At 41.7% G+C, this 27,240-nt stretch overlaps 1 protein-coding gene across 1 annotated transcript; it reads left to right on the top strand.

The window, feature by feature from the left end:
- Positions 1-4,910: 4,910 nt before the first annotated feature.
- Positions 4,911-25,343, top strand: LOC125460012 (probable E3 ubiquitin-protein ligase RNF144A-A). Its single transcript, XM_048547033.2, has 4 exons — positions 4,911-5,044; positions 13,529-13,605; positions 20,391-20,540; positions 22,659-25,343. Exons 1-4 carry the CDS (start codon positions 4,975-4,977, stop codon positions 23,094-23,096), a joined length of 735 nt encoding a protein of 244 aa, XP_048402990.1. The 5' UTR covers positions 4,911-4,974; the 3' UTR covers positions 23,097-25,343.
- Positions 25,344-27,240: the final 1,897 nt, after the last annotated feature.

The raw sequence follows: 27,240 nt of genomic DNA, 5'->3' as shown, positions 1-27,240 counted from the left end.
ATTCATTTGTCCTTTATTCATTCATGGGATGAGGGTGTCACTGGCCAGGCAGCATTTACTGCCTATCCCCAGTTGCCCAGAGGCCAGAGTCAACTACATTGCCGTGGGTCTGGAGTCACATATAGGCCAGACCAGGTAAGGATGGCAGTTTCCTTCCCTAAGAGACATTAGTAAACCAGATGGATTTTTCCCCAACAATCAATTCACAGCCATCATTATACTCTTCATTCAAGATATTTTATTGAAATCAAATTCCACCATCTGCCATGGTAGGGTTCAAACCTGGATCCCCAGAACATTATCTGGGCTTCTGGAATGACAGAAGTCCACTGATAATAACACAAGGCCATCATCTCCACAGTGACATAAGAGGCAGCGATGATAATAGATCATTTAGTGCCAAATCACTTATTGATTTGAACTTCTAAGAGCAGCTTGTGTTTTTGTTTAATAAAAAGGGCATCAACGCAAAAGATGAAAGAGAACAGTCAGCAATTTTCTGGGAAAATTCCTGTGTTAATGATAATGAATCTGGAGAGGAGCAATGGAATGTCACATCTAAAGGATATCAAGTGAATTTCAGACAGCAACACATCAAAGGGAAAAATGCCATTTGCAGAACTGACCTATGGCCACCATGCAGATGTAGACACGATATGTTGAAAGAACGGTAGTTCTGGGTGAAAGTTATGTTTGGCGAGACAGATCCATATCAGGGTATCCCATCTGGAATCATATTGAACTCGGGACCAATACTGAGTGACCAATTGTATAAAAGCCTTTCGATCCAGAATCTTCGTCAGGAATGAATGTTCTAAGGGAGTTTGAATTTTGAATTGATGTCAAGAATGTTGCAAATTTCTACCCAAGTGGCTTAAAAAACTGATCTACCACAAGAAAAGGAGTTTTGTCAAAGGCCCTTCCATCCAGCCTGACACCAACAGACTGCACAAACAGAGAAGGAAGATTTTATTTCACTTTGGTTGTGATTGATTTTATTTTTGTTTTAAGTTAAAGCATTCCCCCACTTGTTTCAGTTCTACTCACTGTTTCAGTGATGATGATGTATATCCCCCTCTTGCTGGCCCAGTGATAGCCACACAGTCAGAGGGCTCACCAGTTCACAGTAATTCTAATCCACCTTCCCAAATTCCACATCCCGCTCAACCCACAAACTATTTGCACCTCTGTCCTTCACATTCCCCATACGTTACCCATGAGCACTGCCCCTTTCAGATACCCAAGTGCTACCCCTTGGCCAGGCAGTGATGTGGGAGGCTGAAGACAAAAGGAAGAAGAAATTGATGAGGAACACTAGACCCGACACTGTCAGTGACCAGCTCTGAAACTGACACTGCACATTCTATAGATGGTGGCAGGAAGGAGGATCTGTACGTAGAGAGTTACCAGGCACAAGGGGACTTCAGCCAGGACTGAGGGGAAAGGATTACATATTCCCAGCTCCAAGGTGGGGTGTGGTTACAGATGGCTTCTGCTGCAAGTTCCTCAGGTGGCGTCTTCAGTTGGAGTGTACAGGAAAATTCGGATCCATATGCATACAGAAATGCTTAATACATTAACAGGCTAATCAGCAAGTCTGGGCTCACTGTCAACAAGAAAGGAGAAGCTAGGCTCCAACTTGGTACAAGGTTTTGTGCTGAAGCCCATCCTTTCTGGCATGTGGCCAACTCCAAGGACAGATCTGGAATCATAGAACCATAGTCACAGTCTTGAGGGTAGGTGTGGAGTCCAGGTTGGGAGGTGAGCAGTTAGCAGTCTCCCTAAGGTGTGGTCCAAAGCCTGAATCTCTACGAGGGATCAGATCCCAAGACTCAGGATGGAATGTGACGGCAGACCTAGGGAACTAGAATACAGGCTGATGAGCTTGTCTGAGGTGGGAGCCAAGAAGCTCAAAAGATTCTTAATCCTCAGAGAAGAAATTCCTCCTCATTTCAATCTTAAATTGGTGATCCTTTATTCTGGCACTACAGTGAGCAAGGAGAGGTTTTATTGAATTAGGCAAGATTTCAAAGGGACTTACAGTGAAATTGTTGGGAAGAGTGGTTTAGCTATTCTCAATAAATTAACCCCTTTCTCCTCGGAATTGACCTATCGAATCTCTTTTGACCTACCCCTGATGCCAGTAAATCTTTTTTATTTAAATATGGAGACTAAAACTGTACTCAGTAGTCCAGGTCTGACCTCACCAATAACTTATATTTGTGTTACAAGACGTCCTTATTTTTGTACTCTCTTGACATAAAGGTCAATGTTCTACATACATTTTTCATTACTTGCTGCACTGTAATCACCTTGTATTCCTTCATGACTCAATGTGTTCTCTGAGGTGAATCCATTTGTAAAGATAAGGATTAGCTCAATATAAAGATTACCTCTTCTAACATTATTCAAGAAATAATTGGTGCTGAACACTCTCACGTGGGATATGTTTCCACACATCCCATAAATTGGCCAATAATGACCATAGAATAAGTTGCTCCCCTACTCAGTGGGAAAGGCCCTGAGAAATTAATTGTAGCTGCTTCCATGGCCCCATTGGCCATTGCTGGTGTGCCATGTAGACTTTCACTCATCATTCTGGGTTAGGCTAGGCACGTACCAGGTATCACTGACAGTCACTTGCTTTCTCTCTTCCCAATCCTTGCCACAACCAGCATCTGCCCATCCTCCTAAAATTGGCCTCACTTCTATGGTGTGCATTTCCATGGTATGTTTTCATGAGGCGGCTCTGAATGGTGGCGCCATCTTCATCTGATGCCATCAGCACCTTTTATCACATCTTGTTCTTCCATCATACTCCTCCTCTATATTCCTGCATGGAAGTATCATGTTTATTTTCTCCAAACCGCTTGCTACTATTGCTGCCACCTAATGCTCAGGTTTAAATGTGATTGTGTACTTCGCTGCTTCATCTGCCCTAATGGTTAACTAATCGGACGGTAACCATGTTTCCTTCTGATGTCCTTTAACCACTGCCTCTAGTGCTAGTCTAATGATCCCCACTGATTTCTGAATTGCAGTCTCCTGCTGTATATGCCCTCCCACTGAGGTGACAGGCCACCTTCAACACTGCATAATCGTGTACAAAAGACTTACTAACTGTCTACATAAATGTCAAACCAAATGAGTTCAGTATCTCATTATCTGATGATTTGTATCCAACATTTAAATTTGTTTTCAATGTTCTATTTCTTCTCTCCACCACACCTGATGATGTGGATGTTACTGTCTATCTGTGAATGGTATTAGTCACCTCCAGATTACTTGGCTTAATTACTTTCTCTGACAGAAATTGTTACTATTCTCTAATCATTACCATTTAGACTTAAAAGCTTTAACCTACAGTTTATCAAAGACCGTATCTAGCTTGTGGATATTCCTTATTACTTTCTATGGTTCCCAAAAACTTAATTGCTCAAATCCAAACTTAAATATTCTTCTTATCTGAATTTGCCTTCACTGTAACCCAAAGAAATTCTACATTGATATATTCAATTGATTGATGACCTAATAGATTATTCCAGGTGCTGAAATAAATCACACTTACATTTCTATCTTCTCCTCTAATCAAGGCACCTCATCATTACCATTCTAGCTCATTCACAAATCTGAGTGAATTTTTCCGTCCAATAAAACATTCTTTTTACACCCTTAAGACAGGAATCAAACATCTCTACCTGAGTCCAGAAGTGAAAATATCTCTCCGTGTGTGTGTGTGTGTGTGTGTGTGTGTGTGTGTGTGTGTGTGTGTGTGTGTGTGTGTGTGTGTGTGTGTGTTGTGCACCTTTCTTTTCTCCCCTTGGCTGCCTTCAAGAATTGATGATAATGGGAGTTATTACCTAAAAGTTAGCTCTGCACTAAAGGGGCTGCACAAACTGCTTGTTTGTTTCTAGTTTAAACCTTGCCTCCCATTTCCTCACCTAACTCCAGGTATCACCATTACCTCACCTGCCTGCATGGCCTTCACTTCCCAACAATCTTGGCCTACCTGTTCTTCAGGCAGCTCTAATCTCTTTGTGTGGTCTGTCTCTCCTGCTCTCCCTTCGACCTGCGTGGCTTCTAAACTAAAGACATTCTAAATTGATATATTCAATGGTGTGACAAACTGACAATTTATTCCAAGTTCTCAAACCCAAGGCTTCCTACCCTGAGCCCACTTTCAGATTCTTTGGATCTGATTCACATCTGCATAGTACAGCTGTTTGTTCTAGCTACAGGAGGTACATTGAAACATACTCACTCAAATGTACTGGCAATATTGGGGATGTGATGAATGTCCTGCTAAAAAGTTCAGATATGATTGGGCAACCTGACAAATTGATAAGAGGAGTTGGCAATGAAGTCTGTGATCGTTTATTTTCATGGGTAGGTGAGAAAAGCCAGTCTTATCACTACAAAGTGTGAACTAACTCTGGTGAGCTCCAGCTCTATTCAAATATTACACCATGCATTTCACATTATCTGCTGTTTTCTCACTGTTTTCACAAGCATCAACTTTATTCCACTTAAGACTACTGCGATTCTCTTTACAGTGTGGTTCCTTTATTGCTAGCCTGCCTTCATATATCTATTGCTCCCATTTGCTTTCACAACATGACTGAAAATTTAACACTTAACTAATCAAAACTGATTCAATCCCTTCAGTTGTAGCCAGTTCTGGTTATTAGTAACCTGGTCTTTTATATGTTGGATTGGTATTCACTAATGGCTGGGTGCTGACAAGGGTAAAAAAAAGTGTTGATTTTATTTTGTTAATGACCTCAGTGGAATATTTTGCACAATCAGGCAACAGTTTGAAGTTCATACATCTGTGGGGAGTCCCATTTCCCAGCCGTCCTGATCTCAAAGGTCATTGCAACAGAATGAAACTGAAAGCAGATGAGCTACGGGAAATTACAGCAGTAATGACCGAGCAAATGCTCAGATTCATATATTCTGCAGCAATACGAGACGATGGAAATCATTGTTTATGATGCGATGGATAGAAGATTTCTATTCGGCACAGTGGCAAGTTTGGAAACAGGTGAAAAAAAACACTCTGCTGAGGTTTAGAACAGAATTCCTTACTGTAAACTTGTGCATGCTGTTGGTAACCTGTACGGTGTGAAATACTCCGTAGACTTGTCTTTGACAAGACAGGGCAAAAATGGAATGATAAATCTGTAACAAAAACAGAAATTTTTGGGAAAAGCTCAGCAGGCCTGGCAACACCTGTAGAAAGGAAGCAGAGTTAACATTTCAAAACGTGTTTAACATTTCAAAACGTTAACTGTGCTTTCTCGCTACAGTTTTCTCAGCAATTTCTGACTTTGTTTCTGATTTCAGGCATCCACAGTTCTTTGGGGTTTTTTTATGTGACTCATTTTCAACCAAAGGCTGTGTCTGTACATTATGAGAGTTATCTGCTTACATTGATAATTTATACTGTAATAAATCTTTGCCTTCCTCATAACAGCTTCCTACAGTCACAAACACTGACTCCCATGTGGCAGGGAAGGACTAAAAGCCAGGTTTGTTCAATTCCAGGTGCAGGTGATAGCCAGTGGGCTTGCATTGGCCAGAAGCTGTGCTGCATTCAATGTTGAGACTGAGAGGTGATAGAGAGGGGGTGGGGGGAGGGTAAAGTAAATTGTAAAAAAAGACAGTCCTATTTAATAGCCAGTTGAGGTGACTTGCAGCAAGCTCTTTTGGTAAAATGATCATCAATCAGATTTATATATTAAACTTGTAGGATTGGGACTTTCAAATATTCCTTTGAAAAGTGCAATATTAAGATAAACCCATACTGGTTCAATTCACTGAATTACATGATTATTATCATGCAGAAGAGGGCCGTTTAGCCCATCATATCTGCACCAACCCTAAGCATTATTTCTATTGATGTGGAGGCGCCCGGTGTTGGGCCGAGGTGGACAAAATCAAAAATCACGTGACACCAGATTCTAATCCAATGGAGATAGTAAAAACTGCCGACGCTGGAGTCAGAGATATCATGGTGTGGAGCTGGAGGAACACAGCAGGCCAGGCAGCATGAGAGGAGCAGGAAAGCTGATGTTTCAGGTTGGGACCCTTCTTCAGAAATTTCTGAAGAAAAGTTCTGACCCGAAACGTCAGCTTCTCTGATCTTCTGATGCTACCTGGCTGCTGTGTTCCTCCAGCTCCACACTGTTTTATCTGTAGCCCAACAGGTTTATTTGAAACCACAAGCTTTTGGAGCACTGTTATTTTGTCACCTGATGAAGGAACAGCACTGTGAAAGCTTGTGATTTCAAATAAACATGTTCAACTATAACCTAGTGTGGTGTGACCTCTAGGCTTATTTCTCCTGAAATAACTATATAACGCCCTCTTGAGTCCCTCAAATGAACCTGCCTGGTTGAATTCCAGCCCTGACTGATTAGTACTGATAAAACTTACTTTATAATTTGCTTTTCCAAAATAGATGTGACTCAATTTTAATTTCCAGCCTAGTCCATCGTAAATTTTTTTGGAAATATTGAAGTAGATTTTTTGCTTGGCAGCATATGTTGTAGAATTTATACAGAGAGCAGAATGCACTAATTTGGTAATGTTTGCCAGACCATGATGTGCAATCCTTAAGTCACGAAGGGTCTCATCAGATGGATCTACTTTATTTATTGAGGAAATACAAAGCTCTGATTATATTCATTCTGGTGGAATGACTTTTAGCGCTGAAATTTTGCAGTAGAATCTCTATGAGTAAATGTATCAACTTCAGGAGCAGCTTCAACATCCTCCCTCCAGGCTGTGTCTCTCTCCATCTCTATATGGAGTAATAGAAACAGACCCTTTGGTCCAACTCAACTATGTCGACCAGATGTCCTAAACTTCCTGTGCCATCTAATATTGGACTCCCCGACCTGGGAAAAGGACCTTGGCTATTCACCCTATCCACATCCCTCATGATTTTATAAACCTTTGTAAAGTCACCCCTCAGTCTCTGATGCTCCAGGGGAACAAAGCCCCAATCTGTTCAGCTCCTTCATATAACCCAAACCCTCCAGTCCCATGACCATCCCTGTAAATCTTTTCTGAAATATTTTAAGATTAACAGCATCTTTTGTATAGCAGGGAGACCAAAATTGAAAGCAATGTTCTAAAGGTGGCCTCACCAGTATTCTGTACAGCCTCAAAATGACATCTCAGTTCTGATACTCATTGACCAATGAAGGTTAAGTGCTCCAAATGCCTTCTTCACCACCCTTTCTATCGGTGAGGGAATGTGCACTTGTACCCCAAGCTCTCTTTATTCAGCAACACACCCCAGAGCCCTTCCATTAACTGGTTGCCGCAGCAGCAGCGGCAGGAGCTTGGACCAGGGTCCTGTCGGGAAGCCAGTGAATCACTGTTTTTGAATCTTTAAAAAGCTTACCTTTTATTCTTTATTTTTCAACAGTCTCTTTGGGAATTTAGAATAATGGGAACGGAGGTCAGAGCAGTTGAATGTTCCTCCTGCAGAATATGGGAGGTAAGGGTCACCACTAGTGTCCCTGCTGACTACATCTGCGGGAAGTACACCCAACTCCAGCTCCTCGAAAACCACGTTAGGGAGTTGGAACTTGGGATCATTCGGGAGGCAGAGGGGGTTATTGAGAGGAGTTACAGGGAGGTAGTCACTCCTCAGGTACAAGAAAAAGGCAGATGGGTTACGGTCAGGGGACGGAAAGGGAACCGGCAGGCAGAGCAGGGATTCCCTGTGGCCATTCCCCTCAACAATAAGTATACTGTTTTGGATACTGTTGGGGAGCACAACTTACCAGGGAAAAGCAGTGGGGCACAGGTGTCTGGCACAGAGTCTGTCCCTGCTGCTCAGACGGGAAGGGGGAAGAGGAGCAGAGCAGTAGTCATTGGGGACTCCATAGTTAGGGGGACAGATCGGAGGTTCTGTGGGGACGAGAGAGACTCACGGTTGGTGTGTTGCCTCCCAGGTGCCAGGGTGCGTGATGTCTCTGTTCGTGTTTTTGGGATCCTTAAGGGGGAGGGTGAGCAGCCCCAAGTTGTGGTCCACATTGGCAGCAATGACATAGGTAGGAAGAGAGATGGGGATTTAAGGCAGAAATTCAGGGAGCTAGGGTGGAAGCTTGGAGCTAGGGTGAACAGAGTTGTTGTCTCTGGTTTGTTGCCCGTGCCATGTGCTAGTGAGGCGAGGAATAGGGAGAGAGATGAGTTGAACATGTGGCTACAGGGATGGTACAGGAGGGAGGGTTTTGGATTCTTGGATAATTGGGGCTCTTTCTGGGGTAGGTGGGACCTCTACAAGCAGCATGGTCTTCACCTGAACCAGAGGGGTACCGATATCCTGGGGGCGAAATTTGCTAATGCTATTCGGGTGGGTTTAAATTAATTCAGCAGGGGGATGGGAACCAAAATTGCAGTTCGAGCATGGAAAAGGTTGAGAGTGGGAAGGCCCGAAATAAAGTTTCAGGGACGCAAGATGGCACCGGCAAGCAAGAAGTTGGTTTGAAGTGTGTCTACTTCAACACCAGGAGCATCCGGAATAAGGTGGGAGAACTTGCAGCATGGGTTGGTACCTGGGACTTCAATATTGTGGCCATTTCGGAGACATGGATAGAGCAGGGACAGAAATGGTTGTTGCAGGTTCCGGGATTTAGATGTTTCAGTAAGAGCAGAGAAGACGGTAAAAGAGGGTGAGGTGTGGCATTGTTGGTCATGGACAGTATAACAGTTGCAGAAAAGATGTATGGGGACTCATCAACTGAGGTGGTATGGGCTGAGGTTAGAAACAGGAAAGGAGAGGTCACCCTGTTGGGAGTTTTCTATAGGCCTCCGAATAGTCCCAGATATGTAGAGGAAAGGATAGCAAAGATGATTCTCGACAGGAGTGAGAGAGACAGGGTAGTTGTCATGGGGGACTTCAGCTTTCCATATATTGACTGGGAACACTATGGTTCAAGTACTATAGATCGGTCAGTTTTTGTCCAATGTGTGCAGGAGGGCTTCCTGACACAGTATGTAGATAGGCCAACAAGGGGCGAAGCCACATTAGATTTGGTACTGGGCATGGAGCCCGGCCAGGTGTCAGATTTGGAAGTAGGTGAGCACTTTGGTGATAGCGATCACAATTCTGTTATGTTTACTTTAGTGATGGAAAGGGATAGGTGTATTCCACTGGGCAAGATTTATAGCTGGGGAAAGGCAATTTTGATGAGATTAGGCAAGATTTAGGGAGCATAGGATGGGGAAGAAAACAGCAGGGGATGGGCACATTAGAAATGTGGAGCCTATTCAAGGAAAAGCTCCTGTGTGTCTTAGATAAGTATGTACCTATCAGGCAGGGAGGAAGCTGTAGAGCATGGGTGCCGTGGTTTACGAAGGAAGTGGAATCTCTGGTCAAGAGGATGAAGAAGGCTTATGTTAGGATGAGATGTGAAGGCTCAGTTAGGGCGCTTGAGGTAGCCAGGAAAGACCTAAAGAGAGAGCTCAGAAGAGCCAGGAGGAGACATGAGAAGTTGCTGGTGGATAGGATCAGGGTAAACCCTAAGGCTTTCTATGGGTATTTAAGGAATAAAAGAATGACGAGAGTAAGATTAGGGCCAATCAAGGATAGTAGTGGGAAGCTGTGAGTGGAGTCAGAGGAGATAGGGGAAGCACTGAATGAATATTTTTCGACAGTATTCACTCTAGAAAACAACAATGTTGTCGAGGAGAATACTGAGATACAGGCTACTAGACGAGGTGGGATTGAGGTTCACAAGGAAGAGGTATTAGAAATCCTACAGAGTGTGAAGATAGATAAGTCCCCTGGGCCGGATAGGATTTAACCTAGGATCCTCTGGGAAGCCAGGGAGGAGATTGCCGAGCCTTTGGCATTGATCTTTAACTCGTCATTGTCTACAGGAATAGTGCCAGACGACTGGAGGATAGCAAATGTTGTTCCCCTGTTCAAGAAGGAGAGTAGAGACAACCCTGGTAATTATAGACCAGTGAGCCTTACCTCAGTTGTTGGTAAAGTGTTGGAAAAAGTTATAAGAGATAAGATTTATAATCATCTAGAAAAGAATAATTTGATTAGGGATAGTCAGCATGGTTTTGTGAAGGGTAGGTCGCGCCTCACAAACCTTATTGGAGTTCTTTGAGAAGGTGACCAAACAGGGAGATGAGAGTAAACCAGTTGATGTGGTGTATATGGATTTCAGCAAGGCATTCGATAAGGTTCCCCACAGTAGGCTATTGTACAAAATGCGGAGGAATGGGATTGTGGGAGATATAGCAGTTTGGGTCAGAAATTGGCTTGCTGAAAGAAGACAAGAAGGTGGTGGTTGATGGGAAATGTTCATCCTGGAGACCAGTTACTAGTGGTGTACCGCAAGGGTCGGTGTTGGGTCCACTGCTGTTTGTCATTTTTATAAATGACCTAGATGAGGGCGTAGAAGGATGGGTTAGTAAATTTGCAGACGACACCAAGGTCGGTGGAGTTGTGGATAGCGAAGAAGGATGCTGTAGGTTACACAGAGACATAGATAAGCTGCAGAGCTGGACTGAGAGGTGGCAAATGGAGTTTAATGCAGACAAGTGTGAGGTGATGAACTTTGGTAGGAGTAACCAGAATGCAAAGTACTGGGCTAATGGTAACATTCTTGGTAGTGTAGATGAGCAGAGAGATCTCAGTGTCCATGTACACAGACCCTTGAAAGTTGCCACCCAGGTTGACAGGGTTGTTAAGAAGGCATACAGTGTTTTAGCTTTTATTAATAGAGGGATCGAGCTCCGGAACCATGAGACTATGCTGCAGCTGTACAAAACTCTGGTGCGGCCGCACTTGGAGTATTGCGTACAGTTCTAGTCATTGCATTATAAGAAGGATGTGGAAGCTTTGGAAAGGGTGCAGAGGAGATTTACGAGGATGTTGCCTGGTATGGAGGGAAGGTCTTACGAGGAAAGGCTGAGGGACTTGAGGCTGTTTTCATTAGAGAGAAGAAGGCTGAGAGGTGACTTAATTGAGACATATAAAATAATCAGAGGGTTAGATAGGGTGGATAGGGAGAGCCTTTTTCCTAGGATGGTGACGGCGAGCACGAGGGGGCATAGCTTTAAATTGAGGGGTGAAAGATATAGGACAGATGTCAGAGGTAGTTTCTTTACTCAGAGAGTAGTAAGGGAGTGGAACGCTTTGCCTGCAACGGTAGTAGATTCGCCAACTTTAAGTACATTTAAGTCGTCATTGGACAAGCATATGGACGTACATGGAATAGTGTAGGTTAGATGGGCTTCAGGTTGGTATGACAAGTCGGCACAACATTGAGGGCCGAAGGGCCTGTACTGTGCTGTAATGTTCTATGTTCTATGGATAAGTCCTGCCCTGGTTAGCCTTACTAAAATGCAACACCTCACATTTATCTCAACATCTGTACAGAAAACCTCAGTTGCTTTGAATGGGGTGGTATTAGGCAAATATTTGACAACACTGGGGGCAGCTCTGCCGGATCTATAAAGTCTTCTGGGAAGATCCCAAATTCTCTAAACTGCAGCATTCAGTTTCTCCTTAAATGAGTTCCTCGGTTTTTCCTGCCGCTGTTCTGTCTGGCAATGTTTTCCCAGCAGTGGTCACTCTTTTGTGCAAAAATTTCTCTGATCAGCTCCAAATTTACTCACTCAAATTTCCTGACTCAATTTATTTGAAATTGGCATTCAAAATTTATCATTTTAAATTTGCTAAACATTTTATCCGCTACTTTAAGATCATCTCCCAGACTTCCTCTCAGGAACTGAACATACCACAATTTTACAGGTTCTTCTCATCCCTTTGACCCCTGGCAGTAGGGGCCAGCCTCATTGCTAATTACCTGTCCTAGATCCAGCAATATAGTCATAGTCATATATTCATTCAGCATGAAAATAGACCCTTCAGTGAAACTAGTCCATACTGAGCATAATCCCAATCTAAACTAGTCCCACCTGCCAGCACTGGGGGAGGCAATGGCCTGGTATTATCCGCTGGATTGTTAATCCAGACAACCAGATAATTTTCTGGGGACCTGGGCTTGAATCCCACCATGGCAGATGGTGGAATTTGAATTCAGTAAATATCTGGAATTAAGAATATAATGATGACTGTGAATCCATTGTCGATTATTGGAACAACCCATCTGGTTCACTAATGTCCTTTAGGGAAAGAAACTCCCATCCTTACCTGGTCTGGCCTACATGTGACTCCAGACCCTTAGCACTGTGGTTGACTCGCAACTGCCCTCTGGGCAATTAGGGATGTGCAATAAATGTTGGCCTAGCCAACAGCACCCTCATCCCATGAATGAATAAAGAGGAAGGAGACTTGGCCTGTATCCTTCGAAACATTTCTTATTCATATAGTTATCCAAACGTCTTTTAAATATTGCAACTCGCAATTACCTGCATCGACCACTTCCTCCAGAAGGTCATTGCACACACACAAGCCACTCTCTGTGTAAACAAACAATTGTCCTTCATGTCTTTTTTACATCTTTCTCCTCTCACTTTAAAAGTATGCCCCATTGTCTTGAAGTCACCTGCCTTAGAGAAAAGACACCTGCCATTCACCTTATCTATACCCATCATAATTTTATAAACTTCTATAAGGTCACCTCTCAACCTCTTGAATATCTCTCAGGTCTTGACAACTAGAACTGCACAGTGTCATCAAAACATTTTGGCTTGGTCTTTAGTATATTTCTGCAAGGTTTAGCAATCTCTCTGGCTTTACTGCTTTCTACTTTGCGTTGGTAGGGCATGCCATGAGCATTAAGTCACTTAATACCTGTGTTTCTTTCAATTTCATCTCTTGCTGCATATAATCCATTCTTCCTGTACCTCTACCACTCATTTCCTCTTGTGTGTAAACGTTTAAACTGAGCAGGGGGTGGGGGGTGGGCAGTGCAGTGGGATAATGGTAGTATCACTGGATTAGAAATCCACAAACGTAATTTTACATCCCACTGAAGCAGATGGTGAAATCTGAATTTAATAAAATCTGAATTAGAAGCTGAACTAATGACCACAGCAAAACAACAGATGCGAAAACTTAGCTAGTTCACTGATATTCTTTAAGGGAAAGAAATCTGCCACCCTTACTTGGTCTAGTTTCCACATGAGTCCAGATGCACATCAATGTGTTTGACTCTTAACTGCCCTCTGAAACGGCCGAGGAAGCCACTCTGTTCTGGGGGGGGGGGGCAAGGTGGGATGAGCAATACATGCCATCTTGTCGGTTACACCCACATTCCACACAGGAATAGGGGGGGGAAAATGCTTCAGTGTTAGGTTCTTCCTGCCATTGTGCACATACATTTTTCTCAAATTTGCACATTTTGTCAGCTTCCTCCTGTTTGCAGTGGCCCTCCCATATGGAGTCAGAAGTCAATCCAGGCAATCCGCATTGCATTCCTGAATTTGCAATGGGAATGACAAAGCTTTACATAACCCTTCAGCCCCTCAAATCTGGATGCTTGAATTAATTGCAAACTCAACCTCTGCCTGTTGTCTTTTGTAGGAGATCATGAAACATCTTGTGGCCATGTGGTAAAGTCCAGTGGCCTGAAGCAATGGTGTAAGGCACTTCTAGATGAGGTGAGTTCACAATTATTCTCCAGTGCTGGATATTTGCATTTGCAGCTCCAAGGTGGGTCTCTTATTGTGGAGGAAGTGGATGATAAAAGGAAAATAATTAAATTTAATGATTATACCAGTTTCCGCATCCATATAAGTCACCATTATGGCCCTGGAGTAATTTATCAAAGTATAGAAGAGATTAGAGGTTTTTAGAGGATGAAGGAGCCAAGTATTGTGTCATATATTATGCTTTCTCATTCACAAATGGGGAAAATAGCCAGCGACCTGAGGAGGACCACTGATAGGGAACAAGAGACTTTACAGTCAGTGTACCAGTTGCTCTGGGCTTGCTATGAAGAAATGAAAAAAAGACCTGGTAAAAGGAGTTCAAGGAGCGGAAACTCCTGATAAACCAGACCGGTTATCTCAGTGAACCACTAGTCTGGTGCTAGTAAACTGTTTCCTATTTTTTCATCTACCCATAAACTCAATGGCTTTATTGTTTGTCTATGTCAGCCTGTATGTGTGTGGGGTGTTTTAAAATGAGCTTAAAGTTTTAACAATAAGAACCAGATTGTGATAATTCATGATGTTTAATTGTGATTAGAATGTACTTACTTGTAATAAATAGTTGTCTTTATTAAGTACATGAACTTGATCGACGTTTCATTTTCACTTGATTCCAACAGAAAGTAAACTGGAGACTTTATGCGCTTTGATTAGGTCATTATCTTTTATGGTGACCCAGGAGTAGTGGGGCTCAGAGTCAGTGTACATTCCCAAGTGCAGCATAACAGGAGATGAGGGACTCACGGCTGTCTTATATTGAGAAAGAGACCTCAAAGATTTAGATGTGGTATCAGTAAATTATAAAAATAAAGAAAACATCATGTTCCATACTCCAGTTAAGAAATTGAACTGGAAATGGCCATGTTGGCAGAGTTGTCCTTGGCACTGTTAAGTGAAGTGACGAAAACCAGACTATTTGAAATGGCATGTAATTTGGGGGTAGCTTTGTCTGCTAAGCTAAGAAAGTGGACATAATCGAAGTAGTAGCATGGCATTTGGGGCAACCAGAAATATAAGAGGGACCTCACACCCTAGACAGTGAAACGCTGGAATTGGGTGAAATCCAATTATGGTTGAAGCATTTGAACATGAGGAGAAATTAAAGCAACTTGAAATTAAAAAAGCTGGAGACGGTATTCCAAAAGAAAGAAAATTACAAGGAAATGAAAATGAGAAAAGTAGACATCTAAACCCATCTCCCCTTATGTGTAATTTATACTGGGGAGGCAGTGGTAATGTTGAATGTTAGAATTGCGAAGGAAAAGAAATGAATGACAAGGGATGGAGAGAAAGACAGAGAGAATGAATATCAGCTCAGAATGATGTGTGTAAAAAAGGACAATTCAGGCACTGATGCAGGGTCTGATGAAGAGAATCGAAGTTATAATTGAACGTCCAGTAAGGAAATGATTGTGTTTTGTAGGCCCTGCCTATTGAGGGATTCTTTATATCCTTTGAGAAAATAGTGAGACAGATGAATTATCCAAAGGGTGCCTGGACAATGCCTTTGCAGGGTATGCTCACAGGTAAAGCACAAGAAATAGATTCTCCACTGTCAGAGGAGGTCATACATATAGGATTGCTGTAAAACTAAGCTATTAGTTATGTGGAAATCAATTAGTGCCTGAGCTAGATAGGCTAAGGCTTCAAAATTTAAGGAAACAGTGGGGGTAAAACTACAATGAGCCTAGCAAAGGAATTTTGACAGGTATATAAGATCATTAGGAGATGAAATCATGTATATAGTTCTTAGGGAGATTATTCTCTTGGTAGGATATAAACATTCTCTACTGTCTGTAATGTTGAGGACTAAAGGATCGTAACTGCTAGATAGGCAGCAATAATGGCTGACAATTACGAGCTGATCAACAAAACTAAATCTTTCTTCTGCCACTCTCATAAATTCAAAATGGACAGAGAGTGGTTAGGTGAAAGAAAAGCAATGAGTCAGGGTAAAGAATGGATAGTCAGCTGTGCACCAAAATCTCCTCAGATCAGAAAGGAAAAAATTGAGGGTGAAGTGAAAATCAAAGGCTGAAGTTTTCCCATTGTAACACGGTGCGACACATTCATTTAGAATGCTGGAAGTTTCAGGGGAAAACGATGGGACTTATTGGAGCAGATGGAATGAGTCCAGAAAGGGAACTCAAAAGTAAATGTTGCAGTTCAAAATGTAGCTGTGACTTCAAGTAAGAGATGGGAAGTAAACATTGCTATGGATGAAGTGGTACATAGGGTAAATGAGAGGTATAACAGGGTTTTTATCTAAAGGGAATAAAACGTCCTATTCTTCAAATGAGGCAGCAAAGCTAATAGCTCTGGCAAGGAATACAGGAGCTATTCAAGCTCTTTTATTGGATTAACTTTCCCTCCAGTGAAATCAATGAAAGCCAAAGTGTTAGTAAATGAAATAGGTGGCCAATATGTCTCATTCCATTGGAGAGTGACATGTTGTCTGATTAAAGGTAGTTAAGAAATTGCCTGTAGATGGAGTTGATTTACTTCTGGAGAATGGTTTAGCGGGATTGAAAGTTATACCTTTGCTGATAATCAGGAAAAGTTTCTTTGAAGCTAAAGAGATGGAAAGTTGAAAAAACAGGTTCCAGCTGTTTTTCCAACATCTGTGCTGATCATAGCAATGGCTAAACAAAGTCCACTACCAGAAAACACAGTAGTACAGCAAGGAGATGTTAGCTGTAAACAAAGTTGTATTTATGAATGTAGACAATGCAGAAGAGGTATTTGACATGTCTTCATGAGTGGGACTCAAGAAGCAGATCCAGAGTTAAGTAAGTTATCAAAAACAGCTCACACTCATTCTGAGCCTAAAGAATTTCCAGGGTGTTATTGAGTTTAAAGCACAGTTCTGCTGAAGAAGTGGAGACATTCTCACTAAGCTAGAGATGAAGAAAGGATAATTGTTCAACAATCAGTGGCACCACCCAGATAGCATGTGAAGTTCCTATGGCAGGGCATGTAGTAATACGTGGGCAAGATTTCATAAAGACATAGCATAGTTCTGTAGAACATGTTATACATGTCACTTGTGAGGAAAGCCCATGCTAGTTTTGAAGAGCCATTTAGTTGGATATTAGTAGTTTATGAAGAACTGCTTCCAGAAGTGAAAACTGTGTAGCCTTAGACATATGGATATGAAAATTTCATTTCCAGAGCTATCCCTCTGAGGAACCATTATAGCTGAAACACTAGTGGAATGGTTATCAAAGTGTGGAGTTGGATGAACACAGCAGGCCAAGCAGCATCTTAGGAGCACAAAAGCTGACGTTTCGGGCCTAGACCGTTCATCAGAAATGTCAGCCTTTGTGCTCCTAAGATGCTGCTTGGCCTGCTGTGTTCATCCAGCTCCACACTTTGTAATCTCGAATTCTCCAGCATCTGCAGTTCCCATTATCTCTGAGTGGAATGGTTAATTCAGGTTTTAATTCAGTGTTGATGACCAATTGAGATATAATCTGATCAGGATCTTAACTTTGTCTAAGGCTTATCAATAGTCTGGTGATAACTGCAAACACAAGAGCTTTGGAGAGGTGTTATCAAACTCTCAAAACCATGATTAAAACAGACTGCCATGAATACTGAGATAACAAGGTGCAGAGCTGGATGAACACAGCAGGCCAAGCAGCATCAGAGGAGCAGGAAGGCTGATGTTTCGGGCTCAGACCCTTCTTCTTCCTTTGATGCTGCTTGGCTGCTGTGTTCATCCAGCTCTGCACCTTGTTATCTCAGATTCTCCAGCATCTGCAGTTCCAACCATCTCTGCCATGAATACTTACAGTATTGAGACAAGAAATTAGTTTTTTTATACTATTTTTTACCAGGGATCCCCAAAGCAAGTTACTGATTTAGTCCATTTGAACTGATTTTTGGCCATGAGATTAGAGGACAATTAAATTTGATTAGAGAGAAGTTCTGAAACAAACAAACATATCCTCAATGTTAAATGTTCGAGAAAGTCTCACAAGAGTATCTAGAGTTGCACAAAAGCATTTAAAAGTATCACGAGCAAAAATGAAAAAATGGGTAGAAAATGTCATTTAACTAGATCATTTTAAGTGAAAAATGAAGCATTGTTGTGTTGTGTTGTTTTTGCAAGGTGAACCTTTGAAAGTGAAAGTTATTGGTCCATTCAAGGTAGTTAGGATGTTTAGTAAAGTGATCGACCTGATAGCTCCTCCTGATAGTAGCCAGAAGAATGAGGTCTGCAAAAAAACATGCTGAAAAGGTACAATCTCGGGATGAATTTAAAGAGGAATATGTGTATCACACATAGTAAAGGATGATAGACAATAAGAATAAAGTAAGCTTCAGACAGTTTTCAAAACGAACTTCCAATGATTCAATCAGCTACCACAGAAATACTGAGAGATTAAGACACTGTGTTCTCATATTTAAAGGAGGGGCAGTGAGATGTTCTAGTGAGACTACTCAGGACACCAGGATGTAATACGTTAATTAGACATGATGCAGATGTAGGAGAGTTAGGACCGATAGAACAGCATCAGTTGAGTCCAGGAAAACCAGCTCAGCTGGAAAAGAGATTCAATACATTTTGGAAAATCATGTGATTTAGCCCTGTCAAAGTAAGTGGAGTCCACCAGTAGCACTGGTTCCCGAACCAGATGGATCAACTGAATTCTGTATGGAAAATAGCAAGGTACATGCAGTCACAAAAACAGAGTGGTGCCCAATTCCATATTTGGTATCAACAGGATTGGCAGTGCCTCATTCTTTTCCAATATTGGTCTGTTGAAGGAGTACTGGCAAATGACATTAACAACAAGGGCTAAGGAGATATCCACTTCTGTCATTGCTTCAATTGTATAGAACGCTGGTGATACTGAAACTGAAGTATTGTATGCAGTTCTGGTCCCTTTGCTGAAGGAGAGATAAATTTGATGATCAATGCATGCAGCAAAGTTTCACCAGACTGATTTCTGAGACTGTGGGACTGTCCTACGAGGAGACAGGCACTATATTCTCTGAAATTTAGAAAAATGAGAGGTGATTGAATTAACTCCACAGAGACCGGTATTCTGTCACCAAGTTATCCTTTATTTACACGTGGAGAGTCCTGGACATTGACCCAGCTCCCTCAGTGCCAGCACTCAGAGTGAGCACAATATTTGACGCTCCTATTTTATAAGTGTCAGCCAGGACTCCCTGATTGGACCAGATTAACAGCCCCAATCAGGGAACTCATATTCTATAAGGCTGACCTTGTTACAATCAGTACAGTGATCTCTTAGAAACTTATGAAATTCTTAAAGGGAGAGACAGAGTAAACGTAGAAAGAATGTTTTATTGGCTGTGAGGTCTAAAATCGGGGGATACGTATTCAAATAAAAGGCAAACCATTCAGGAGTGAGTTGAGGAGAAACCTCTTCACTCAGAGGGAGTCTTTGGAATTCTCTAACCTGGAGGATCTGTCATTAAGCATGTTCAAAGCAAAATCTGATAGATTTCTACTTACTAATTACAGCTATGGATATGAGTGTGGCATGGGAGTAAGGTGTCAAATTAGATGATCAGCCAAGATCTATGATGGCAGAAGGGTTGAATAGCCTACTCCTGGTCTTATGCTTCTAACCTATTGAGCTCCTAGTCAGCTACAGGACAACTTTAATCAGTGCAACATTACTGCAAACATACACTAGTTACAGGAATAAAGTTATGCAAAGGGAGGTGTTTATCTGAAGGTTAATTCATCCTTCTTTCAAATAAACATTTCTCCAACTGTCCTACTAAAGATAAGCGATCCCAAATTACTCTTACAAACAGAAAATGACTGTGACAGGAAATATGTTATGTGTGAGCTTGCCTTTGTTTAATAACTGAGATAAGGAGGAACTTCTTCAGCCAGAGTGGTGAAACTATGAAACTCATTGTCTCAGAAGGATGTGGAGGCCAAGTCATTCTGTGTAATTAAGACAGAGATAGATAGGTTCTTGATTAGTAAGGGGGTCAAAGGTTATGGGGAGAATGGGGTGAGAATCATATCAGCCGTGGTTGAATGGTGGAGCAGACTCGATGGGTCAAATGGCCAAATTTAGCTCCTGTATCTTACCGTTTCATGTAAGAATTTTGAACTCAATTAAATTACACAACCTGATTTTATCTTTGTGTATTTGACATGTAAATTACATGAATGGCTCCATTAGATTCTAGTGTCTGTGGGAGAAACACAATTAATGTTTTAGTTCAATCTAACTCTTGGTCGGAGCATCTGTGTTTCGGGACAGCAGTACATTGCTTTTATTTGCTTTTTCTAAATCTGTTTGCCTAACAGTTAAGCTGGAAATCTCATCTCTTGACTCTTCTCAAAAGCTTCGCAGGACACCATTTCCACAGCCAGTTGGCTTTTGTAAACAGTGGGTAAATCACCTTCTCCTTGACCTTTAAACGTTTCATTTCCCAGGAAATCGTATGATAGGTCTCCCTTTGACACAGTAAAGTCCATACAGTTCCATACTCCCGCTTCTCACATAAATGTATGTATTTCTAGCAGCTGGATTTATTTCAAAAAGGTGAACTCTGATTTGCCTGAAGACTGCACATTATCCTACTTTTACTTGTCTCTCCTTGTAAGTGATGCCCACACAGGTTGTCACATGACTCTACTGACCTGGTAGCTTTCCATTTCTGACCATTTGGGGACTCTGAGCTGGGAATGATGGAGCGCAGCGGTTTGATCACAGCAATTGGTTGTCTTGTAGGGTGGTTTCACGTTTAATTGCCCCAAGTGTGCACAGGAGTGGCCCTGGCAGGAAGTGCGGAAAATTGCACAGTTGACGCAGGAGGAATGCAGGTCGTATGAGGCACAGCTCCACAGCATAATGAAACCCAAAGCAAAGTCGTACAAAAAGGTAACCTGAGGGTGTTGGGTTTTGATTTGTGCTTTTTCTCATAAGTGATCTAGAACTGAGTGATTTCTTTGTAATCAAACCGAGTGCATTAACAAACATTTGAGTCAAAATGCTGATGTCTTTTGGCTTGCTTGTTGAAGTTAACTGAGCCAGCTTGTGAAATGCTTTGGCTTACAGCCTACGTTACACCGGCTTCTTACCATCGAGCCAATTTTGAATCCAATTAGCTAGCGCTCCTTGGAACTCATGCGGCTAACTTTCATGACTAGCCTGCCATGCGGGACCTTATCAAAGGCCTTACTAAAATCCATATATACAACATCCACTTCCTTACCCTCATGCATCCTACTGGTTACCTCTTCAAAAAACTCTAAAAGATTTGTCAGACATGACTTCCCATGCACAGATCCATGCTGACTATCACGAATCAGACCTTGATTATCCAAATGTTGGTTGATCCTGTCCCTCAGTATCCTCTCCATTAACCTACCTACCATTGATGTGAGGCTGTAGATGCTGGAGCCAGAGGAATACAGCAGGCCAGGAAGCATCAGATGAGCAGGAAAGTTGATGTTCCCAGTTGGGATCCTTCATCAGAACTGGCTGTTCTGTTCTGTACTCCTGCAGTCATTCTCCATTTAAATAATATTCAGCTCCTCTATTCTTGCTGAGGGGAAAGATTAAGAAGGACTTGAGGGGCAACTTCTTCATGCAGAGAGTTGTGCGTGTATAGAAAGGGCTGTCAGAAGAAGTGGTTGAGGCAGGTACAATAGCAACATTTAAAAAAACATTTGGATAGGCACATGGATAGGAAGGGTTTAGAAGATATAGACCAAATGCAGGCAAGTGGAACTAGCTGAGTGGGCATATGGACCAGTTTGAGCCGAAAGAGTAACACAGCATGGAAACAGGTCTATCTTCAAGGATAAAATAGTCAGGTTTGTAATCATAAAGGAATGAGGAGTTCTGAAGAAAAGGCAGGAAAGTGGAGTTGAAGATCATTAAATCGGCCAATGATCTCATTGAATGGAAGTGCAGACTCAGCAGGCAAAATGGCCTGTTCTGCCCCACTGTTTTGTGGTCTTATTGGATCCACATTTCATTCTCAAAATTCTATTCGGGTTTTCTCTGAATCACTTAGAGTGATTTACTCACTTAGAGTAAACTGGTCATATTCAGTGGGAATCACTCATGGCCAGGCCCTCTCATTGGCCAGTCACATCAAACAAGAAAGGACAATGAGCTATGAGCAGTGTGTAAGTTAAATAGCTCCCAATGCAAAAGCTGAGCACAGTAGTCAGAGAGACTGAGTCAATAAGATAAGGAGTTCATTGTGTGACACTTGTGACCAAATTCCATAAACGTCCATTTACTGGTCTTCTCTTTTCTTATAAATATGTGCTCACACAGGTTTTAAATTACCAGGATGCTGAAGTTAAATGATTTAGATCCATCCATGATAATTTGCATAAAGCCAGCAACAGTTGTGTATATGGAATTTGTCAGCAATTACTAAACTGATAGAATGTTCAGAGGTAAAAAGAGAGGCAGCTGAGTAACAGAACGAATAAAGCATATTTGAATTATGGCCAGGTTTGCAAACATCAAGTAAACAATGACAATATGTCAAAGGAGTTCAATATGAAACATACTGACTTTTAAACAGAAGAGTTTCAGGAAGTGCTAAAGAATGTCACACTTTTGATCTGAATAGAAATTCAGAGCATTTGCTTCCATTCTCTTTCAAAACACCATGCATGTTGGGGTGTTTAAGACTGAGATTGATCAAATTTCATTAATAAACATTTCTAGAGGTTATGGGATTAATGAAGTTGAGATATAGATCAGTCATGATCTAATTGAATGTTGGAGCAACTATAATGGCTGAAGAGGCAGCTCCTGTTTTAATGATGTTATGAACAATTAACAGATTGGCAGAGCTATCTGCAACCAATCATTGCAAAATCAGAGACTAGATCAATGGGCTAATGTGGAATAACAAGAGAAAATGTCAATGATAGCATTCTCTATTTTTATGTCTAATGTCATATTCCTATGATTTACATTCCTACTATAAATATAGACATTTATGTCACAAATTCTCCTTTTGTTCCTCAGTGTCCAAGCTGCAGTCTGTACGTGCAGAGGATGGATCCGGAGATGCTGTCTGTTCAGTGTCTGCCTTGCTCCGAGAAATCGGACAAATCCTTTCAGTTTTGCTGGGAGTGTCTGAGGGAGTGGAAGAATGCTGACGGACAGAGTGATAGCTGTGGTAATAAATCCTGCAGCCTGACCGCTCTGCTTCTGAGCTGTGGCACGATCAAGCAGAAACGTAGTGAAGTGTACGGGTGCCCCAAAGTGCGGGCCTGCCCCAAATGTGAGACATTAACACAACACTGTCTGAGTGGCTGCCCAGATGTGTTATGTCCCAATTGCCACCATCAGTTTTGTTACCGTTGCCTCGGCTTTGAAGAATGCAATACAAATTGTTGTATAGCTAAAAGGCAAAAGCTGACTGGTATAAAGGACAACAAGATAAAGAGCTTCATGGGATGAGGATGACTTTCCTAAGCCACCTGGCCTATGCGGAGTTTTCCCAGGGAGCAGGAAAGGTGCAGTCAGGCAGAAAATTTACATTTACAGTATCAGAGAAGCCAACAGTCTGAAACCTCATGTGTAATTTCCTAAACTTTAGTGTTGTGTGAGATCCTGATCAACATCCCGCTGATACGAAATGGAAACTTCATTCAATGTGACTGTACTAACTGTACTCCTGCCTCCTACTGGCAGATTTTTTAAAAATGCTCTCCCCAGACCCTTGCCCTGTTTTTCACTGCAGATGCCCAGCAGCTGCCCAATGAACAGTTGTCATAAAAAGGAAGAAGATGGGCTTGCTTGCTGGTGAACAACCTCTTCATTGTCAGCTCCTCATTACCTTTATAGTCACAAAACATGGAAGTCCGGTCTGCTCTGCTTGAAGCTCCATTCCTGTTGATGGATATAGTTTCAATTTCCCTTTGCATCTGTACATGTGAAATCTCATGGGTCTCTTTCTTCCCAGGCAGCCATTTAAGTTACATTCATGTTCGGTTTTATCAGCTCTCTTTTAAAAATCACATGTTGGAATTACAATGTAGAAGTAATTTGGGGTTCTGCCCCGTTATCATGATACTCATATCTTCAGGAGTCACAAATGAGGGAAACAGTTCCTGCTATATCTCTATCATTTTTACCCGTATTAAGATGACTGTTCAGTGCAGATCGATGCATTTTCCAGATTAAATGAAGGACCTATGGTGTGATTTCTTGCTCAATCTGTTTGTCCCTACCTGTTGACCTTCTTGTGCATAATTCGATTTATCCCAATTCCCCTTGAAGGCATAAACCCCTCTCCATCAGATCATTAATTTCAAAACTCAGCCAGGCATTGAGTAAAATCGATTGCTGTCTTGTCATTCCTGTTTTTTCTCCAAGCACGTTAAATCTGTGCCCTCTGTTCACTGATCCTTTCCAGTCATGGAAAACAGATTCTCTTCATGTACTCCATCTAAATGCTTCAACATCTCAAACACTCCTACAATAGTGACCAGAGCAGTCTGACTCAACTCAGTACAGGTTGAATGCAGAACACAGTGCTACAACAGATGGCCCCTTAAACTGAATGTCTTACTACTACTCAAAACATTCCTCCACCAATTCATCTAAATCCTAGACTCTGACATCTTCAAACCTGTCCTTCTAAACTCATCCATGCCATTATGGTACAATTCCCCTGTAAACGGATTATAATCCCAAATCTGTTGCAGCATCTTATGAGTTATTGAACTGAATTTGGAAGTTGTACCCATTCACTGTCATTGCCATTCATTGGTGTTACCTCTCTGTGCCTAGTGCTATGGAGTCATACAGCATAGAAACAGGCCTTTCAGCCCAGCATGTCTGTGATGACCAACAAACACCACCATCACTAATCCCATTTACCTGCATTTAGTCCAAAGAGTACCATGCCCTGGTATGAAGCTGCCCAGTGTAAACATAGCTCTCGAAATGAAATACATTTCCTCAAAGTTTCTCAATTTCCGAGACAACCACCTAATTTGAAATCAGCAACATTTTACTAATGTGAGCAAGCTGAAAGGTTATATTGGTGAGTCAGAATGATGACACCCTGCTGTTTCTCATTTGTCGATCAGTCATCTTATTTCAATCTCCATGACTTTCACTAACCATTCTTCCGAATGTTTTTTGAACATTGCAATACAACATCAGTCAGCTAAAGATCTAGCCTAGGAAATTGTGAGATAAAGGGGAGGGGTAAAGTACTTGAGACATTAAGTTATTTTAAACTTGTTCGGTCAATTCCTTGAACACTCATGGAATTTTTTTTTAATCACTGAAGTAACGGGGATAGATTTCTTCACCCTTCCTGCAGTAAACATCACAGTACCTTGCTGTGGGTCAGTAGATAATCAGTAAAGGATTTCCTCTGAACAGAAAACTCAAACAGAAGCCAGAGAACAACACAGAATGGAAAGTCCCCACACAGGATACATTTTCCTTACACAGAGAGTTGTGAGAGCATGGAATGCGTTGCCAGCAGCAGTTGTGGATGCAAGGTCATTGGGGACATTTAAGAGACTGCTGGACATGCATATGGTCACAGAAATTTGAGGGTGCATACATGAGGATCAATGGTCGGCACAACATCGTGGGCTGAAGGGCCTGTTCTGTACTGTACTGTTCTATGTTCTATATTCTATGTCTGTAGCGAGTTATTCTAGCCTCAATGATGGGAACAGGGAAAGGGGAAGTAAATTACCATTCCTGTTTGGAATTTCCATCCAACTTCCAGTAAGCCGTGGTGGAATGGTGATGTAGAGGCTGCAGTGATAATAAAGCTTTTTCTTTGTTAAAGTTTTGATGTAAATTTTTTTACCATTAGACAGTAAACATGGTCTTAATTCAGACTTGTTAACAGCTCAGTCTGGCTGCAGAGGTTTTAACTGTTTAAATGTTTCTATGGTCATGTCCAAGGAGCTTCCAATAATCCATCAGTCATCATGTTCCATCACACATAATTTAATCATTGTTTAAGCATGGCTTTAGTCCTTTTTGATAAAGCTGCTTTCTGTGGATGGCTGTTGATCTATTGTAATTATGGAAGATGCAGTTTTTGACTGTAAAATTCAAAATAACCAACCTGGAAATTAAGACTTCACAGTTAGTTTAAACATACAGCCAATATTTTATACATACGTGTGTGTATAACTTCTGTCCCAGCCAAGAGAAGACCTTATTCAGTTCAAGGTCTGGGCATCTTTCTCAATCACAGATAACAAGGTGTAGAGCTGGATGAACACAGCAGACCAAGCAGCACCAGTGGAGTGGGAAAGCTGACATTTCTGGTCATGACCCTTCTTCAGAAAAGGGTCCAGACCCAAAACGTCAGCTTTCTGATGCTGCTTGGCCTGCTGTGTTCATCCAGCTCTACACCTTGTTATGTCAGATTCTCCAGCATCTGCAGTTCCTGCTATCTCTTTCTCAATCACAGAATTTTTACAGTAGACAAGGAAGCCCGTTTGCCTTAATGTGGGAAATGGCCTTTTCATTTTAATCTGCTTTTTTAAGACAGAGAATAATTGGTTTCTATACTTCATGAATAATTTACCGTTTTATTTGGCTTACTGTCCCTTCACCTGTCCAAGCAAAATAAAGTTGCCTACTGATCTGAGAGAACCACAGCTTTAGTTTTATTTTTGAGAAAAGGATAAATATGTTTCTTTCCCTGATGCTTGACTCTTCTTATTATTTACCTACTTAATAAACAGGATGAAATCCACAGGAGGAAACACCAGAGCCACTTCTGGGAGGAGCTAATGACCCTAAAGCTAAGAATATTTCTAGTATTTCAAACACAAACAATAAGATGGTGTTGAGTATAACGGTAATTGGTTTAGTTATGATGCCATCCTTAGTAGAATTGCCTCCCAACAGCAATGGTCATGGCTCATACAATTAGAATGACGACTTTGTGAGGATATCTTGTGATTCATAATATTTTCCCAGCAAGCAGGCATATTTTGTAGAAGGTAAATCTTAGAGTTTGTTAAAAAGATTTGAAAATAAGTCTGTGGAATATCTTCTAATTCTTTAAGGTTTTCGGAAGGATCTGCAGCTCGGGTTGTGGGTGAGGCTGTTGACTTACTTGCTGAGTTGGCTTGTTTTCATTCGTATGTTTCATCGCCATGCTACGTGACATCCGCAGTGAGGCCACTGATGAAGTGATGTTGTTCTGCTCCACTTGGAATTCAAACTGTCTCGTCCATTATGGTGAGTTGTGTTATTGCTGGTTTTTTTCTGTATGAGTTTGTATATGGGGTCCAATTCCACATGTTTGTTGACCTATGAACTATGAATGGATATCCTGCAACTTCATCCATGGGGGCTGACTAAATAGGCAACAACAAGAGGACACAGTACACCCTAAGACACTGGCCACACTGCCCTACATCAAGAAAGTATCAGAATTCACAACGAGATTCCTAAGACCACTAGGAATCTTGGCAGCACACAAGCCCATAGCCACTCTACGACAAACACTTACAAGGATTAAAGACCCCATTCCCACAACATGCAGAACGAATATGTTTTACAAAATAGCATGTAATGACTGCCACAAACATTACATCAGACAGACAGG

This window comes from Stegostoma tigrinum, chromosome 16 (genome assembly GCF_030684315.1).
Source record: "Stegostoma tigrinum isolate sSteTig4 chromosome 16, sSteTig4.hap1, whole genome shotgun sequence".
Classification (NCBI taxonomy): Eukaryota; Metazoa; Chordata; class Chondrichthyes; order Orectolobiformes; family Stegostomatidae; genus Stegostoma; species Stegostoma tigrinum.
This window is presented reverse-complemented; position numbering and strand designations above follow the sequence as displayed.

Excerpts from the sequence above, each read along its gene's own strand:
- LOC125460012 (XM_048547033.2), top strand. The coding sequence starts at position 4,975 with ATGGAAATCATTGTTTATGATGCGATGGATAGAAGATTTCTATTCGGC. Across the intron at positions 5,045-13,528 it reads AGTGGCAAGTTTGGAAACAG|GAGATCATGAAACATCTTGT; the intron begins GTGAAAAAAAAC and ends TGTCTTTTGTAG. Across the intron at positions 13,606-20,390 it reads GTAAGGCACTTCTAGATGAG|GGTGGTTTCACGTTTAATTG; the intron begins GTGAGTTCACAA and ends GTTGTCTTGTAG.